Below are 17,222 nucleotides of genomic sequence, written 5' to 3' on the forward strand. Positions count from 1 at the left end.
CACCCATCCACCCCAAACAGCATCATTGTCAATGTTGGTTGTTGTGGGTTTTCTGGGCTGCGTGGCTGTGGTCTGGTAGATCTTGTTCCTAATGTTTCTGCTGCATCTGTGGCTGGTATCTTCAGAGGTGTATCACAGAGAGAAGTCTGTTATACACTGTGTCCAGACTTCTCTTATAACAGACTTCTCTCTGTGATACACCCCTGAAGATGCCAGCCACAGATGCAGGTGAAACTTAGGAACAAGATCTACCAGACCATGGCCACACAGCCTGTAAAACCACAACAACCAGTTGAATCTGGTTGGGAAAGCCTTCAACAATACTTTCAATGGTTTTTTTTAATCTAGGGAGCCCAGTTTCTCCCTTTAAATCCACTCCAAAGGGGATTGATTTAAAGAGAGAACCCGGGGAAAATTTGAGGGTGCCTGTCAGGAGAGCAATGTTTAAGCTAACAGTACCAAAATTTTAGGCTATCTTTAGGAGACTATCCTGATTATACCACCCAGGTTTAGTGAAGTTTGATTCATAACTTTGGACCCTCAAAAGGGTAGCCCCATCTACCATTAGCTCCCATTGGAAACAATGGGGGATGGAGCACCCCTTTTGGGGGTCCATAACTTTGGACCCCCTGAACCAAACTTCACCAAACCTGGGTGGTATCAGCAGGAGACTATCCTTATGATGCCACCTAGGTTTAGTGAAGTTTGATTCAGAGGGTCCAAAGTTATGGACCCTCAAAAGGGTAGCCCCATCTACCATTAGCTCCCATTGGAAACAATGGGGGATGGAGCACCCCCTTTGGGGGTCCATAACTTTGAACCCCCTGAACCAAACTTCACCAAACGTGGCTGGTATCATCAGGACTGTCACCTGACGATAGCCTGAAATTTTGGTGCCACTAGCCTAAAAACTGCGCCCTCTGCAGGCCAAAAATGAAAAAAACTGCTAAAAAATAGAAAAAGCCACAAACGAACCTGCAATTTTTGCGCCCACCACAAGGGGGCACCCGGAACACTTGTCCCTGGATGTCCCCATGGTAGCCCGTGCTTGGGATGTCCCCAAGCCCGTGCTTGGGAATCATGTACGAATACCATGGACCATCTGTGTAGCATCATGGTAAAATCTGGCTGCTTTCCTGTTCAGGCTCAGATTGTGAATGAACATAGACAGAGGCAGTGCCAAAAGAAATGCAACACCATGTTTTAAAAAATGCACCTTCAGTGTCACGCACTTGTTAAATTTATTGACACCCAGTGCTGATCTTATTTATTTATTGATCACATTTCTATCCCACCCTATCCGAAAGGGTTCAGGGTGATTTCCAACAATTAAGAAGAAGAAGAAGAGTTTGGATTTATATCCCCCCTTTCTCTCCTGTAGGAGACTCAAAGGGGCTTACAATTTCCTTGCCCTTCCCCACTCACAATAAACACCCTGCGAAGTGGGTGGGGCTGAGAGAGCTCTGAAAAGCTGTGACTAGCCCAAGGTCACCCAGCTGGCCTGTGTGGGAGTGTACAGGCTAATCTGAATTCCTCAGATAAGCCTCCACAACTCAAGCGGCAGAGCTGGGAATCAAACCCAGTTCCTCCAGATCAGAGTGCACCTGCTCTTAGCTACTGCTCTTAGCCACTACGCCACATTAAAACACAATAAAACCTTTAAATACAAATTTTAAAACATTAAAACTTTAAAACACCTACAAACATACTAAAGCAATAAATTAATAAATTGTTGATGAAAAGCAGATGGCGACTTACAGAAACTGACCATTTCATCCCCCCTCCTTCCCCCCTCCCCCTTCTAAAGGCCAAGAGGAGCTGCCAGATGGCTAATTTGAAAAGGCCTGCTGGAACAACCAGGTTTTACAAGCCCTGCAGAATGAAGATTGTTCCCGCAGGGCTCTGGCCTCAGCTGGTAACTTGGTCCGCCAGGCCAGAGCAAGGGCTGAAAAATCCCTGGCTCGCATCAGATCCAGCCGGTTGTCTCTAGGGTCAGGGTCAGACAAAAGGTTCCACTGGGACAAGGAAGGAAAATAGACTTTTAGGTGTACCCTATTCTGTCATTGCTGTTCACGGCTGACATGGCAACTCATAGGGTTTTCATGGCAAGAAATGTTGAGTGGTGGTTTGTTGTTGCATGCCTCTGCATCACAATCCTGGTATTCCTTGGAGGACTCCCAGGGCCGAACCTGCTTAACTTCCAAGATCTGATGATATCGGGTTAGACTGGACTATCTAGTGGAGAGCTGTGTGTGTCAGGCCTAGAATATTATATTAAAAATTACTGGTGAATTGAGGGAAGGTGATAGTTTGAAACAGGTTAAGAACTAGGCTGAAGTTATTTTAGGACAATACAGCAGGCTTCTTTTTTGGAGTAGCTACTAGAGACATGCATTTGAGTGAAATTGGACTGAAAATATACCCCCAAGATACCTTATTCATATTTTCCAAGCCCGGGAGGGGCGGTATAAAAATTGTAGTGGTGGTGGTGATGATCTCCCAAATATTTCTCAATTTTTTCAGGAAACAAAAAAATGATTCTGAAAAATCCCATAATTTTTCAGCATTTTGGGGAAGATCAGGAGGCAGCATTTTCAGGCTCCTGGGGCCCGGATTTCCCCCTCCTCCCTATGTCTTGCCTTCCCCCCTTTCCCTTGGAGGAGTGCAGTGAGCTGCTTCTGCCAATTTCAGGTTTCTTTTGTCAGTTTCAGGAGGCGGGTTTGTGGTCCCTTAGCTGCATCGACATTATTGCACACTCAGAGCTCAGATTCGTGCTTCACTGAATGTGCAATAGTCCTATTGAGCTTGCACTGCCAGACTGGCACTGGGGTTCTGCTGGGCATCCTGGGCAATGACGTTTGTTCTGCTAAGCTTGCAAAATCCCACCCACTCCGCAGCTTTAATTTCCACTCCAAAGATTCTCTGGTTTGACATCAGTTCTGTTGGGCTTACAAAACCATAGTGGCACTGTGGGATTCTGCTGGATGTATGTGCATTGTCATGGGTTCTTCTGGGCTTGCAACAGTGCCCCTCCTCATTTTGTGTTTCCACTGCAGAGATTCTCTAATTCAGGGGTCTGCAACATGCGGCTCTCCAGATGTTCATGGACTACAAATCCCATCAGCCCTTGCTCTAGTTCAATTTGGGTTCCGTTTGGCTTGGCACATTGACTTGTGGTACTCTTGGGATTACTGGGTTCTGCAAAGGTTTTGTTGGGCTTGTTGCGTTGGTTCTTCCATGAGAGGCATGGTTTGACCAGTGATGCTGCTTACAGACATGGTTTTTGCCTGGAAGCAGCTTGGAGATTTGGCTGTCTTTTTTCTGTCATAGGAAATAATGGAGGACTGCTGGGGCCACCCTGTTCAGGGGCCCATATAATTGGATCTCTTAGGCCAATATACTTGGCGTTTGGTGGTTATTTAAAGAACTTGCTTCACAGCAATCTTGGTGCCTTTATCTTTAAAAATAACCCTCCACCACCCAGAAAGTTTTCCCGTAGGGAATACCATCCCCAAAATATTCAGATTCCCAGAAAAAAAAAACCCAAATCTAATATTATGTTGGTATTGGAATTTGGGGAAATCAGGAATACCAATATTAAAATCATGCTAGAAGTGGTCTCACTTGCCGCAGAGAGAACAAAAAGTAAAAGTGGAGCTTGACAAAATACATCTGTACAAGAAATCTTGTTGCAGTGGACATTCACCCCCACCAAGCAGCAAACATGTTGTACATGATCAGCTAATGGTGTAACACTAATCCAACCCCAAGGTTATTCAAGTATGTATTACTGTAACCAACTTGGCTGGGTCCAACAGCTTATTGAAGATGCTTTGGGTTAGCACACCAATTTGCTTTTCGAACATGAGATCCCCCCCCCCCAAGCTCTTAGTGTGCGCTCTGTGAACATCAAATCCACTCCATCCACATGAGTGGATCCAGTCCCTCTAAACCATCAGCCTTCCTGTTTTGCTGAAGTTTTTTGAATTTTATAAGCCATGTTGTAAAGTAGCCTTGATGAAAGGAAGGAGTAAATTCCCAAATCTTTCACATAAATGAAATAAAATATATTTCAGGAGACAGCATCTCCATTGTTGATTCAGTTGGATCCATTAATTCATTGTGCTATAAATACTCTCAGCATAATATTATGTTCACTAGATCTATTTTTAATTTGCAGGTGACATTGGAATGTATACTATACTGTACTATATGCTCAGCATGATAGTTCTGCAGTTTCCATCAAATATTTTTAAATGATAGGGGGTTGCTTTCATATCCTACGTTCTAAGGCTAAATTCTGGTGTGTGTGGGTGGGGGGAACAAGATTTGAAGAGGCGGAATTAGAAACAATAATTCGTTGTTTGAGGATTCACTACTGCAACCCAGTTCTGAAGCCTAGCTTTGTCTCTAGGTGTGCCTTGGGTGTCTTTTACACTATACAAGCAGCAGCTGGTTTAATGAAGTTTTACATAATTTCCCCTGGCGTCTGGTTTTCTCAGAAAGGCTGACATTAGAACAAATGATCCCAAAAGAAAATATTGAAGGTTGCTTCCCACAGTCCATAATATGTAATTCCTGGTGGCTTTCTCATTTCTGCCGACTCCTGCTGCGATGATAAGATTACAGAAAGCTTAAGATGACTTTCTCACCTTAGAATGTCTCAGCAGGTAGGGACTGCAGGAGAAACAGGAAAGATGTGTTTTCATCTGTATAAGGGGGTGGGGAGGAACCAGATCCTGCAGTGACATGTGGCCAATGTGCTGTGCTTCTCCTTTCACGTTTTTATTTCAGCTTTTAAAACAAAATGTCTTGTTGTTGATACTCTAGAGCAGTGGTTCTCAACCCTCCTAATGCCGCGACCCTTTAACACAGTTCCTCATGTTGTGGTGACCCCCAACCATAAAATTATTTGTGTCTCAATTCCTAAGACCATCGGAAATATGTGTTTTCTGATGGTCTTAGGCGACCCCTGTGAAAGGGTCGTTTGACCCCCAAAGGAGTCGCGACCCACAGGTTGAGAACCACTGTTTCCAGAGCACAGTGGTGTCAAACTTCAGGGATTCTCCAGATGCTGGATTCACAAGTTCCCATCATCCCCTGCCAGCACTGGCAGGGGGTGATGGGAACTGTAGTTCATAACATCTGGAGGGCCATGAATTTGACACTCCATGCTCTTAGACTCAGGGTGGTGAACCTTTAACGCACTTAGGATGTTAGTGGATTGCTATTCTGTCAGCTTTCCAGCATGTGGCCAATTGGCCATGCTGGAAAGGGGCTGGATGGGAATTGTAGTCCACAACATCTAGAAAGTGCCAAAGGTTCACTAATATTGGGTGTTTTCTAGAGCAGGGATATTCAAAGAGTCTACCAGACCAGGAACTACAATTCCCATCAGCCCCTGCCAGCATGGCCAATTGGCCATGCTGGCAGGGGCTGATGGGAATTGTAGTTCCTGAACATCTGGAGAGCCGCAGGTTCCCTACCCCTGCTCTAGAGGCTGGTATCCTGGGAGGGCTGGAGCAGGTTTCTACACTCTGTTAAAAATGCATCATTAAATGCTGCAGAACTACTCTCTGCTCAGTTTCTTGCCTGACTGGGGTTTTGAAGCTGGGTCTCCTAGACTCTAAACACTACACCCTGCTGGCACTCTAAACGATAAAGCAATTTCAATGAATAGATGCAACCTGGAAGCAAGATATCACGAAAACTATAAGAGAATGGAAGGACAGTCTCTCATGTCACTGTAGGTGATGTGAAAGACCTCTGCTGGAGACCCTGGAGAGCCACTGCCAGTCTGTTCGGCATTGATGGTCGGATTCGGTGTAAGGCAGTTTCATGTGTGGCTGAGAGTATTAACTTTTCTTAATTGTTTTTAGGTCAAAAGTTCTTGTGATCCTTCAGTATCCTTAAAAAATTTTTTCATGTAATGTAATCCAAGTTCATTTTTAAAAAGTTTTGAAAAGAGACCAAAAAAAGAAAGGAAAACTGGAAAAGAAGTGGAAGGAGGTAAAGAGAAGGTACCGTCTAGGCGGCTGACGCTTACTGGTCCTCAGTGTCTCCAGAACTGGTGGGTCTATTAACCAAACCCAGCTAGGCCACCTGCCAAATTGAAGGTCCCCAGGTGCCCAAATCCTGGGGAGGCAAGAGCGAAGCTGTGCTTGCTCTTCAAGCCAGTGAAAACTTCAATTCAGAGTGTGGTGGAGTCTCCTTCTTTGGAGGTTTTTAAAGAGAAGTTCGATGGCCATCTGTCAGGAGTGCTTTGATGGTCTGTTCCTGCATTGCAGGAAGTTGGACTTGATGCCCTTGGAGTCTCTTCCAACTCTATGATTCTGTGATAACACCCCTTTCAGTAATGTGAGGCAGGGATCTCTTAGCAGCTTAAACCAGCTGTCATTTTTCTGGACGTTTCAGAGTATTAGCAAGAAAGGATGGTTGTCTCCCCCAGGAGGGGAGGAAAGGTAGCTATTTGGAAAGCTATTGTTCTCTTCCTCCTTTTTCATTCTTATGCACATTTGAAAATTGCCGCTTTGTTCCCCTACAAACAAATGCATTGGCTGCTTTATTCATTTTCTTGGCTATGAAATTTGACAGAAAATTGTTTAGGAATAGGAAGTATGGATCGAGGTGTTCCGTAGCCCTCATTCAATCTGCAGCAGAAGCATCAGGAACATCCATGGGCTTGAAACTGGCATGTTGTTCTGAGAAACTGCTGGCCCATGAGCATCTGAAAGTAAGATATTGGTGAAGACTCCTTTGCAGCACAGGAAGGGAGGATTGGAGGAGTGCATTTAGCTGTCCATATTAGATAATGTCAGAACCAGTAAGGGCTAATCCACTTTAAGGAGTAGATGTGATGAAGAAATAGTCCATTAATCCAATTGCAAAAGATGATTTGCTCCCTTTATTCTGTTGGGTGATCAGCCCATCATCTCCATGCCAATGAATGTGGGCACATGTCAGCTTTTGAACAATTCCAGCAGCATAATTAATGTATTAATGAACGTCAGGCGGATTATTGGCAATTCTTCCCACAGAAGCCCCATTTTTCTCATAATTAGTTCTTTATTTACAGACACTGCCCTCTAACAAAAGTCATCATCTTACAAGGGTAAGAATTTGTAATTTCCATTGCAAATCTTTTCTTAAGCTAACACGCACAGAGCTCTAAGTTTGATTTAGTTTCTCATAAGTCATCCGGCAAAAGATAATCAGAAGTTTTATGGAACCTACGGCAAATCTTGACAATGAGGATCATTGACCTTGGTATCAGCCATGGCTTTCACATGCTTCCAAGGTATGCTCCTCAGTATCCTTCTGTAGTGTGAAGTGGAACCTTTGCATTTTCCTGCTGTGCTGGCTATTCAGTCTGATAACCGAAACTTATGACTGTTTGATGCCCTAAGAACTGATTTTGGATTATTCCTACTGGGGAAAGCAATAGTCAGGCTAGACTTCCTTCACTGTCAACATGAAAAGAAACCCTTATTGGATCTCACCAAGGGTCCATCTAGTCCAGTATCTTCTCTCCTACATTAACCCCTAATCTTTATGCTGTTCCCCTACCCCGCCCACCCACCCCCAAAAGCCAGCTAGTATTGAGTGACTTCTGGCCTCTGAATGGAGGCTCTATCTCGTTATCTGGACCTAGGGGCTATTGAAATACCTGCCCTCCATGAATTTGTCTGATTCCTGATTAATGCCATCTGAGCATAGTGTATCTCCTCTTGCACCATCTGAAAGGCATCTAAACTAGCGGTCATTGCCACATCCTCTGGCTGAGAGCTCTCTGAATTGACTGTGCAAGATAGATCAATCTATAGCTCATTCTGCACATGCAGAATAATGCACTTTCAAACTGCTTTCAGTGCTCTTTGAAGCTGTGCAGAATAGCAAAATCCACTTGCAAACAGTTGTGAAAGTGGTTTGAAAACGCATTATTTTGCCTGTGTGAAAGGGACCTTAGAGCTATTATCCACGACCTCCATGTTCAATGGCAGTGCATCTCAGAAAACCAGTTGTGTGGTGTGAGGGTACAGCCTTCATGCCCTGGTTGTGAGCTTATTGAAAGAATCAGGTTGGTGACTGTAGGAGGCAGGATGGGCTGATCCAGCAGGGCTATGCTTATTTTGTTGTTTTATTAATGAATTTATTTAAATGTTTTAATCTAAACCTCCCTTCTCCCCAACAAATAGATACTTAAGGTGGCATACCAAATATTTAATATATGCCAAGCAGAAGAATTGCCTCATATTTTCTCTTGTCTGCTTATGGACCATTTTCTCCCAGTTACTGTGATGGGTGTTGACTGGAACTTGGGATCTTCTGTACACTGGATCCTTCCTATCCTGGCTGCTAAAATCATGCAAGGACCACATTAATGAAACCTTTGATGTACATGGCACCTACTCCCAGCCACTCCAAGGGGCTCTCTAAAGTCCCAGTCAAAGTCTTATGCAACTTTGCTCCCAGAGGTCCTATTAACTGGCTGTGCCAAACCATTGAGTCTAGGATTTTCTTTTGCATTCAGTAAAGAGGCATGCTATCTTTGAGTATTTTCCTCCTCTGTCCTGCTTTAGCAACATAAGTGGGTGGGGGTATATAGCAATAGCTCTTTGGGAATGGGGACGTTAGGAGACTTGGAAGTAAATACCATGAAATCTTCAGGCTGTTGGTGAAATGAAAATATTGCCACTCTACAGCCATGTTTGGCATGCAAGATCTCGGAAGCAATTTAAAAATAGATTTGAAAAGAGGACACAAACTCCACATGGACAAGAAAAGAAATTAATGATACGTTTGCCTAAACTTAGCTGCATGAAGATACAGTTTGCATACTAATGTACCATAGTTGGCAGGTTGGAACGGAACAGCTCCCACTCGGGATTTTCTTCAAAGCATTCCTCATTGAAAGCAGTTTCTGTTCATTAGTTTTCTGAACCGCTGTTATTTTCCAAAACTGGACTGAAAAGCAGGTCAAGTGAATAGGGCAGCCCAAATAACTCAGCTCAGCCCAGGCTCATCTGAGTTTAGGAACTCAGCAAGATTGGCCGGGGTGAGTACTTGGATGGGAGACCACCAAGGAAGCCTGGAGCTGCTTTGGAGGGGAAGGCAAGGGCAAACCACCGCTGCTCGTCTCTAACAGGAAGAAGAACTGTTCTGTTCCCCAAGCAAACTAAATTCAGGTGCCTTGCACTTGGCCAGAGCAGAGCGTAAGACCCACAGACAAATAGGCTTATCCTTGCCACGAGTAAACATATCCATGCAACCTATTTTTCACACCAACTGCTGTTGTATTTCATTCACCCCAGATAGATGGCTGGCACTACAAGTTCTGAAGTCACTCGTCCCTTATTCATGAGGATTCCATGCAGGTATTTCCCCACCCACAAGAGATGATCAGTAACTAGCAGCATATATGGCTCACGGTCTAGTACTTCCTTATACCGATGATTGATTGATTGATTAGATTTGCATACTGCCCTCCCCTGAAGGGCTCAGGGCAGTGAACAACAGCTGCAAATGATAGCTGCAATTTATGGCTATCGGAACTAATAGTACTGAACTCTGATTTATGTACAGGTGATGCTAGTGATTTCTAGAAGGTGAAAAAAATTATAGGATGTGATAATTGGTTAATTTCTCCTTTCATATTCACTGACTTGCTGAAACATCCCACAGTCAATATTTTCCCAGAGATGCCACATAAATCAATCAATGCTGTCCTAAAATAAATAATATCTCTATGCATTATTCAAAGAACAAATCCTTAGCCAGAAATATGAACTCTGTATATTCTTTCATAAATTAAATAGTTTGTGGCTGAGGATCTGACTTTCTTGACATACTCCTTGATCTTTAACTTGTTCTCTGACAATAATGCCTTACTTAAGGTGATTTTTCTTTTAAAAATAACCATCCCTACAGAATTTTGAAGTCAGTCCCGTGTACAAGTCTTTCCCTTCTGACATGTGGCTCAGCCAGCAGTTATAAAAGCTTTTAAATTGACACCTACCGGTACTTCCAAATTTGGTTTACCTTTTGTGATCCACTCCTTCAGTGCACCTGGCTTCCGGTAATGTAAGACAGGGTAGTATTGTGATAGGCTTCCGGTAATGTAAGACAGGGTAGTATTGTGATAGGCTACCCAAGTGATTCTCCATTGTGATCACCATGGTTACTTGTTGCTGGGTTTCCTAGGACCCATTTGCTTCTTCTCTTAAACATGTTTCTCCATAGCAAATGGTCAGTCTTGACTCACCTCAACTAATTGGAGCAGGAGGTGCTTCAGAATTGCCCAGGAGACATTACCTTGTGCTGGCAGAAACACCCGTTCAGAAATAGTTAGTTGCCTCCACCATAGAGGGATTCTTGGCTTTCAACATTTCATCATTTTGTGAATAGGCCTGGTCCCCATGGCAGCCATTTTGTGCTGGTGCCCACTCACCATTCTCAAAATTCCAATAGATCCCACAGGCTGTGAGATTGGGGACTCCTGACCTATGCACATCACCTCCCCTATCAAGGGATGTACATTATGTAAATAAAAATAAACACATTATCTTGGCGATAAACTGAACTTGTGCAAGCAGAGAATTTATGTCCGGCACTTATCTTAGAATTCTTGCGTCATGGAGGTAGAATCATGGTTCTTGCAGAAATAAGCAACTATCCAAAGAGACCCATTCATCCTATTATGTAAATGCAGACTTTCAATGCATTGTGCATATATGATGAAAAATTGTGCATATATGATGAAAAATAAAGTTGACACCTCTTTTCCTAGGAGTGCATGTTTATTTCTGGTATAAAAGATGCTGCACCTAATCTCCGATAAGGACCACAGTACCTGCCTGCATAGACTGCATAAACTGTCGATTCTACTTGTCTTCCATAGCTTCACCTCTCTGCTGTTGACTGCAGAATTGCTGTCGCTCTGGCTGACCTCCACTGACTTTGCTCGACTCCAGGAATACAGTACATATCAGTCCATAGCTGCTGCCCAGGGCAGGTTCAGTCAGCTGTATGAAGTTCAGCGGAAGAGTCAAGTACTGTTTTGAAAGGCCGTCTGATCTAATTTTATTAAAATCATTAACATGCTGCAGTAGCAGCAGCATCATTAATTATAATGACTTGGAGGCAAAGGTCACAGAAGAAGACTGATTGTATTTCCCTTTTCTGACAGCCAGGAAGCAGCTTACATTGAGTCTGTCAGCGGTTGGGCATCGCGCTCTGGCTGGGTTTAGGCAGAAGCAGCGCACTAGGTGTTAATATTTTGTGTGACAGGGTACAGAAAAGCTCAGCAGTGTTTCCCTCCTCTGCACTGGCAACAAGATCGACTCTGTTGACTCATTCATCCTTTTCAGAACGTAGACAAAACATTTGTTACTTAGCAGCTTCTTCCTCGGTGGAGGCAGAATTGTCCTTGTGACTTGGAGAGCGCACGTGTTGACAAATATAAGGCTGACAGTCCAATACCGGTGGGGCAGACAGGGGCAACACTGCTCCGGTGCTGCCCTGCCCCCTTCAAAGGATTTCCCTGCAGTGTACGAAGCCCCTCTCCCAAAAATCCAAAAGCTGGCAGCAAGAATCCCCCATAGGGAATAACAAAGATATCTCGGAGGCAGGCTTCGCTGCCACATGGGGCTGGGCAGACAGTGGAAGCCAACTAAAGTCAGCTCTGTCAGATACACCTATGCAAAACAGCATTGCCTGCTAGCTATCAAACATAGTCAAATATACTGTTGCATGTCATCTGTCAACTGGAAATCAATACGGCTGTATATGACTATTGATATCAGATTGAACTGGACAAAGGAGTATTGGGAGAATCAACTTCTTTTCAACTCTATTTAGCAACCATTGTTGCCTTCGTGAATAGAAAAGTTTCATGCCAAAACTTATCAGCCTTGTCTGCTTTGTGACCAGACGGCCCTCCTTTTCCTCACTTGGTTTCCCTTGTTTTCCCGCAGAAGATGTAACACATTTATGATAGGCCTAATGATGGCTTTCTGGCACTCTTACACAGTTCTCCATAGGGAGCAGGTGCCAGCTTAATGCAACGGTTCAGTGCCTCTTAAAATTATTGTCTCTGAAATAAATCTGTACACAGATTCGTTGAACATTCACTAATGCTTCATCGCTGCATGGCACAAAATCAGCTTTTGCAGTTGACTGCTAAATATGTTGATCTGGGATGGGTCCAAATGTATAGATTTTGATGAATCTCCATGGTTTCCTCACCCTAGCATGGCTCCAGCTTCACAGCATATGTGACACATGGTCCTGCAGTCCATCATGATGCTGTGCTGTAGTAATTTCATCAGTCTTCATAAGTGAGCCAAACCTGTTTCTCCCCTCCCATAAAGGTGCGTCCTTTATGCTCAACGCATCTTTTACCAAGGAATGAATTGGCAACTAAAACTCGAAATTCTATAACAGCTAGGTCTGGCTGTTCTCGACTCCACCTGTCAGTCTCCAGATGAATGGTCTTTTCTTTAGAAGTCTTGAGGGCTGCACATTGATCTGTACATCCAGCTGTAACTTGTACATTTATCCCGATATACATCCATAGTATTGTTCTGTGACACTTTTTACCAACAGTTTCAACATAAACTATCAACCAACCTATCAATAAATCCACAAAAGAGCCAAATAAATGTTGTAGGATACAAAAGACTTACCTTAAGGTAACCTGGCCAGATCCCCTGCTATGGCTTGCCATATTTGGGCCATGGCTTCCAGCTTTGACCTTTTGCTCCAGTAGGAACAAAAATGAGGCTGGGTGGGAAGCAACAGAAAGCAATGGAAAGACATCACTTTCTGTTTTACCCAGAAGTTAAGCCTTGACGTTTTAGGAGTTCTCCAAAACTCTGTGGCTTTTACTATATGAATTGGGGGAATTCCTAAAGCGTTATATCAGTTCAGAGTACAACTGGAAGCGATGTCACAAAACATCACTCTGCCACCCTTTTTGAAAACATTGCCTGGCAACTATACCTGAAGATTAGCAGAGCACATGTCTGCATGAACATTTGTCTGAAACAACATACTGACCCTCGTGAACAACTGACTGAGACTGTGGTCTGTGTCTGGGGCCCAGGCCTCTAGACTTCCCCAACCACCCCAGCAACCCCGGCCCAAGCCACTTATCTGCAGGACTTGACAAGCTGCAGCAGCCCAAGGAGATGAGAGAACCAGACAGCAGCTATCCCAGGCCCTGGCTAGCAAAGGCAGGGCTTGTCTCAGAGTCCTGCCTGGCAGGAAGCTACCTTAGCAACAGGAGCAACCCTTTCCTCCCAGGAGCCAAAGAGCAGAGGAAAGGCCAACAGAGCTTTAAAGGCGGAGGCCCAGGAAGGGCCCAGCCAATGGGGCAAGCTCAGGGGTGAGGTTGGAGGGGAAAAGGAAGCTATAAAAGCCTCAGGGAGCCAGAGAGTCAGGGAGGAGAAGGCTACTTGGTGGCTCCGTGCTGTATGGCAGCTGCTCACTGGGGTGCTACCCAGGATGAGAGGATCTGAAACCTGAGGAAGGTTCCTGAGGTGACGGGAGCCCTTGTCATGACCGTCTATACTGCTGCACATAGCTTATTGTAAATAGGATCCTATTATGTCATTTCTTGAGATGTCTTATGCTGTGCTTAAGTTCTTTCTGGAAGTTCCAGACTTCCACCGTCCTAATGCACTGGTTCCTGAATATCCCGTTTTGTTGATTGTACTGCTATGTGTAATTTTCCTTGAATCCCTGTGAGAAATGTAAATAATAAATATATGTAGGGATACCTCATGTCAAGTCTTCCCATGGACATTAAAGTTTCTTGCTGTGGGAAAAGGACTATGTTTGATGGCCTACAAGATCTCGTCCATCTGTGCTACAGTTTTGACGACTGCTGAAATGAAAAAGGAGAACCTTTTATCTCATTTTAGAGGAATGTGCTTTCATGATTGCTAGAAGTGGTGTGAAAATATTGGCTTCTGGGATTAAGCTCCTTTATAAATCAGAACACTTGTCCACCTTTAGGCTGTGTTATCTACTCTGATGAACAATTCTTCAAGGTCTCAGGAAAAAGCCTTTCCCAGCTACCTGACATTCTTCAAATTGAAGGTGCTGAGACCTGGACTTGTGGCATTTAACATGTAAAACATGTGCTGTACCACTGAACTATGGCACATGCTCAGAAGATTCCCTAGACAGAGTACTGGACATCTTTGGCTCAGGTCTTAGCAGAAAGAAACAGAGAGGTGAAACCCCTCAAGATTAGACAGGGTGGTCCAGTTGCAAAGCAGATTCTTGGCTATGGTCCTTCCCATCCCAGTGACTTGGCCAAGGTCACCAATGAAAATTTAAATCCAGGTCTCTCTTATCTTAGTCTGTCACCTTAACCACTTAACCATGCTGGCTCACTGTGCATTGTTATTATTTTCATAGGATCTCTTCAACTTTGCAGTGAGAGTGTAGGAGAACATGTGCTTTAATCTGCTGTAGTTTTAATGAGAATAAAAAGAGAAATGCTAATCTGTTCATCTTTAGAATCCCTCCTAAAAGTCACTTCAGGGGGAAGAAAAAAATGAAAACCAGCAAAAAATTAATTGCTATGCATGCAGCCCTGCAGGCTAGGAATTGTTCTTTTTCCCTTGCCACATAGAAGGAAAGGATGGGCAATGTTTACACTTGGAACAGGAAAAGATTAGCGTTTTCTATGATCTGCTGTGATGATAACTGTTTGTTTGTAATTATGCATGACTACGCTAACGTGTCCTCTGAAAACAATGGAGGCAAATGGAAAATGGATGACATGTAAGAAGCCTGTGTGGAAATCGATGAGACCACAGCGCATACAAATAGCTCTGTGTTTTATGCATATATCCAATTAATTTAAGGCAGCTTAATTGCTGGGTCCCTGTAAAAGCTTGAAATAATTATTTGCCCTAACCAATTTCTTTTGCAGCTTGAATTTCAATGGTGTCCATCTGGCATCTGCTGGCCAGTTCAGTGACTTCCTGGGAAGCATGGGGCCGGCCCAATTCGTTGGCCGTCAAACCTTGGCCACCACCTCCATGGGTAAGAACAACTGCCCTACCATTTAATGAGGATGACCTTGCAACCCACAGGCTGTAAAATATCGAGCAGTGATGTTGAGAATGATTGACTTCCAATAATTGGTGCTCAAATGCAACACCCCAGAAACTCAGAGGGTATTTTTCAAAGTTCCTGTTTATTATTTATTTATTTATTTATTTATTATTTATTTATACTCTGCCTCATACTAACATCTCCAGGTGGCTTACGTAAGTTAAAAACGACAAAAACCCCACAATAAAAAACATTATCAATAAAACATAACAACAGTAAAACAGCCTTAAAATAATCCTCACCCTGACTCCCCAACCCCTCACCCTCTAGACCAGCAGCTTCTAGGGCTCTGGGGTCCCTGTTCCCACCTCAGCCAGCTTGCCCAGGCCAGAGGTGTCTGTCCTGTGGCCTAAGAATGGGTTTCATGCCTTCTCTGATGTTGACAGGCGCCCCTGACTGGCAGTTTAAACAGCCTTCACAAGGACACCAGCAAAGTAGCCTCTTCCCCCCGCCCCGGCCATTGGGACCCCTGGCCTTTATATCCCATCCCCTGGTTTCTATCCCTGGCCCCACCCCCTCATCCCCTCAACAGGGCTGATAAGCCCTTCCAACTAGCTACTCTTTACCTTGAGCGATATTGGTTGGCTTTAGGACCCAGAAGGCACTGCGCCCATCATCTCCCACCTCACTCCTTCCTCCAGCTCTGGCAGCTCTACTCAAACCTGGTTGGCCACGTTAGGGCCGCTTTCTGCTGGCCACTGCGGCTGCCTGCTGGCTTTTCCTGGGGCCGCTCCTCCAGTCATCCCACTGCTGGGCCCTCGTAGGTAGGCCTCTCAAGCTCTTAAACTGGGTGGCATTCTGGACGTCGGGGGGGTGGGAGGGGCTGGTGGTTGGGAGTCCGGCACTAGGGACTCCAGGCACAACTGTGCATGGGAGTCAAAGTTGAGCATTACTCTGAAATCACATCCTGACCAGCATAAAAGAAGGATCTTGGTGAGTAGCATGCAAGCAAGCGAGAAGGGACTATCTTATTAGTCAAGCATTGTGGTGGTTGTGATGATATGGAAACCCAGTGCATTTTAGAAGGTCTGTGATTGTTCAGTGGATAGCAGTTCCCATACATCTTCTCATTTGGACAGTCTGATGTTTGTCTATATGTAACTTGTATCTCTTTTGGTGTCTAGGGGATGTGGAAATTGGATTGCAAGAACGAAATGGACAATTGGAAGTGGATATAATTCAAGCCCGAGGATTGACCCCCAAGCCTGGTTCCAAAACCCTCCCAGGTATTGTTTCTCAGTCTCTTACTTGTCTCCATCTTTTAACAAGCTTCTAACTTTGCTTCCATGAAATGCTGGAAAACTAGGAAGAAGTATAGGCATAGCCTTCTTTGTGTGCCTCAGATATTACTGATAAGTCGAGTCTGATGAGCAAGGCCTCCCAAAGAAATAAACTCTTAGCAAAACAGGACATTTTCCCCCTTGTCAAGTCACTTGTTCATTTCCCCAGCTGCCACTGATAAACAGCTGAATGTTTCAATGTCTGAAAGGAGCCTTAATGCACGTGGGGGTAGGGGTGGGGGCTGGGAATGTGAATTTCAAGGTCCAGAAGTATTTGAACATAGAAAGCTGCTTTATACCATTAGACCATTCAGCCACCTAATTGAGTGTTGTTTCCTCTGACTGTAGTGGCTCTGGGGTTGCCATTTGGGTTCTTCACTCCAGCAGGAGCAAAAATGGGGAGGGCAGAACAATGTAACATTCTGTCACTTCTGGTTGTAGCTGGAAACAACATCATGACACTCTAGGAATTTCTGTGGTAAAAAAACATAGAGTTAGGGAGATTTGTATAGTGTCATGACATCGCTTCAAGGTACAACTAGAAGTGATGTTGCAACATCATGCAACATCACCTCCCACACCCAATTTTTGCTTCTACTGCAGTAAAGAGCAGCAGTAGAGGCCTGAACACAGGCAATCCGGTAAGCCTAAGTGGTTCGCTAGTCAGTTCTCCTGGTGCAGCTTGTGAATCACCCTTCAAAAGAGTGGCAGAAGAAAAGACAATAAATTGGCCTGATGTCACTTCCAGAAAACCCCCAGAAGTGCCATCATGGCTCTCTAGGAAACTATGGTAAAACTACAGCATTTTCAGTG

General features: G+C 44.3%; 1 protein-coding gene across 2 annotated transcripts in view; it reads left to right on the plus strand.

Moving 5' to 3' along the window:
• Positions 1-17,222, plus strand: part of RIMS4 (regulating synaptic membrane exocytosis 4) — a 103,962-nt gene that overhangs the window by 76,780 nt on the left and 9,960 nt on the right. For both annotated transcript variants that reach the window (XM_048496302.1, XM_048496303.1), the window contains exons 3-4: positions 14,945-15,057; positions 16,254-16,355. In XM_048496302.1, the coding sequence (XP_048352259.1) occupies positions 14,945-15,057; positions 16,254-16,355 (215 nt within the window). The remainder of the gene's footprint in view (positions 1-14,944; positions 15,058-16,253; positions 16,356-17,222) is intronic.

Source organism: Sphaerodactylus townsendi, linkage group LG05, assembly GCF_021028975.2.
Source record: "Sphaerodactylus townsendi isolate TG3544 linkage group LG05, MPM_Stown_v2.3, whole genome shotgun sequence".
Classification (NCBI taxonomy): domain Eukaryota; kingdom Metazoa; phylum Chordata; class Lepidosauria; order Squamata; family Sphaerodactylidae; genus Sphaerodactylus; species Sphaerodactylus townsendi.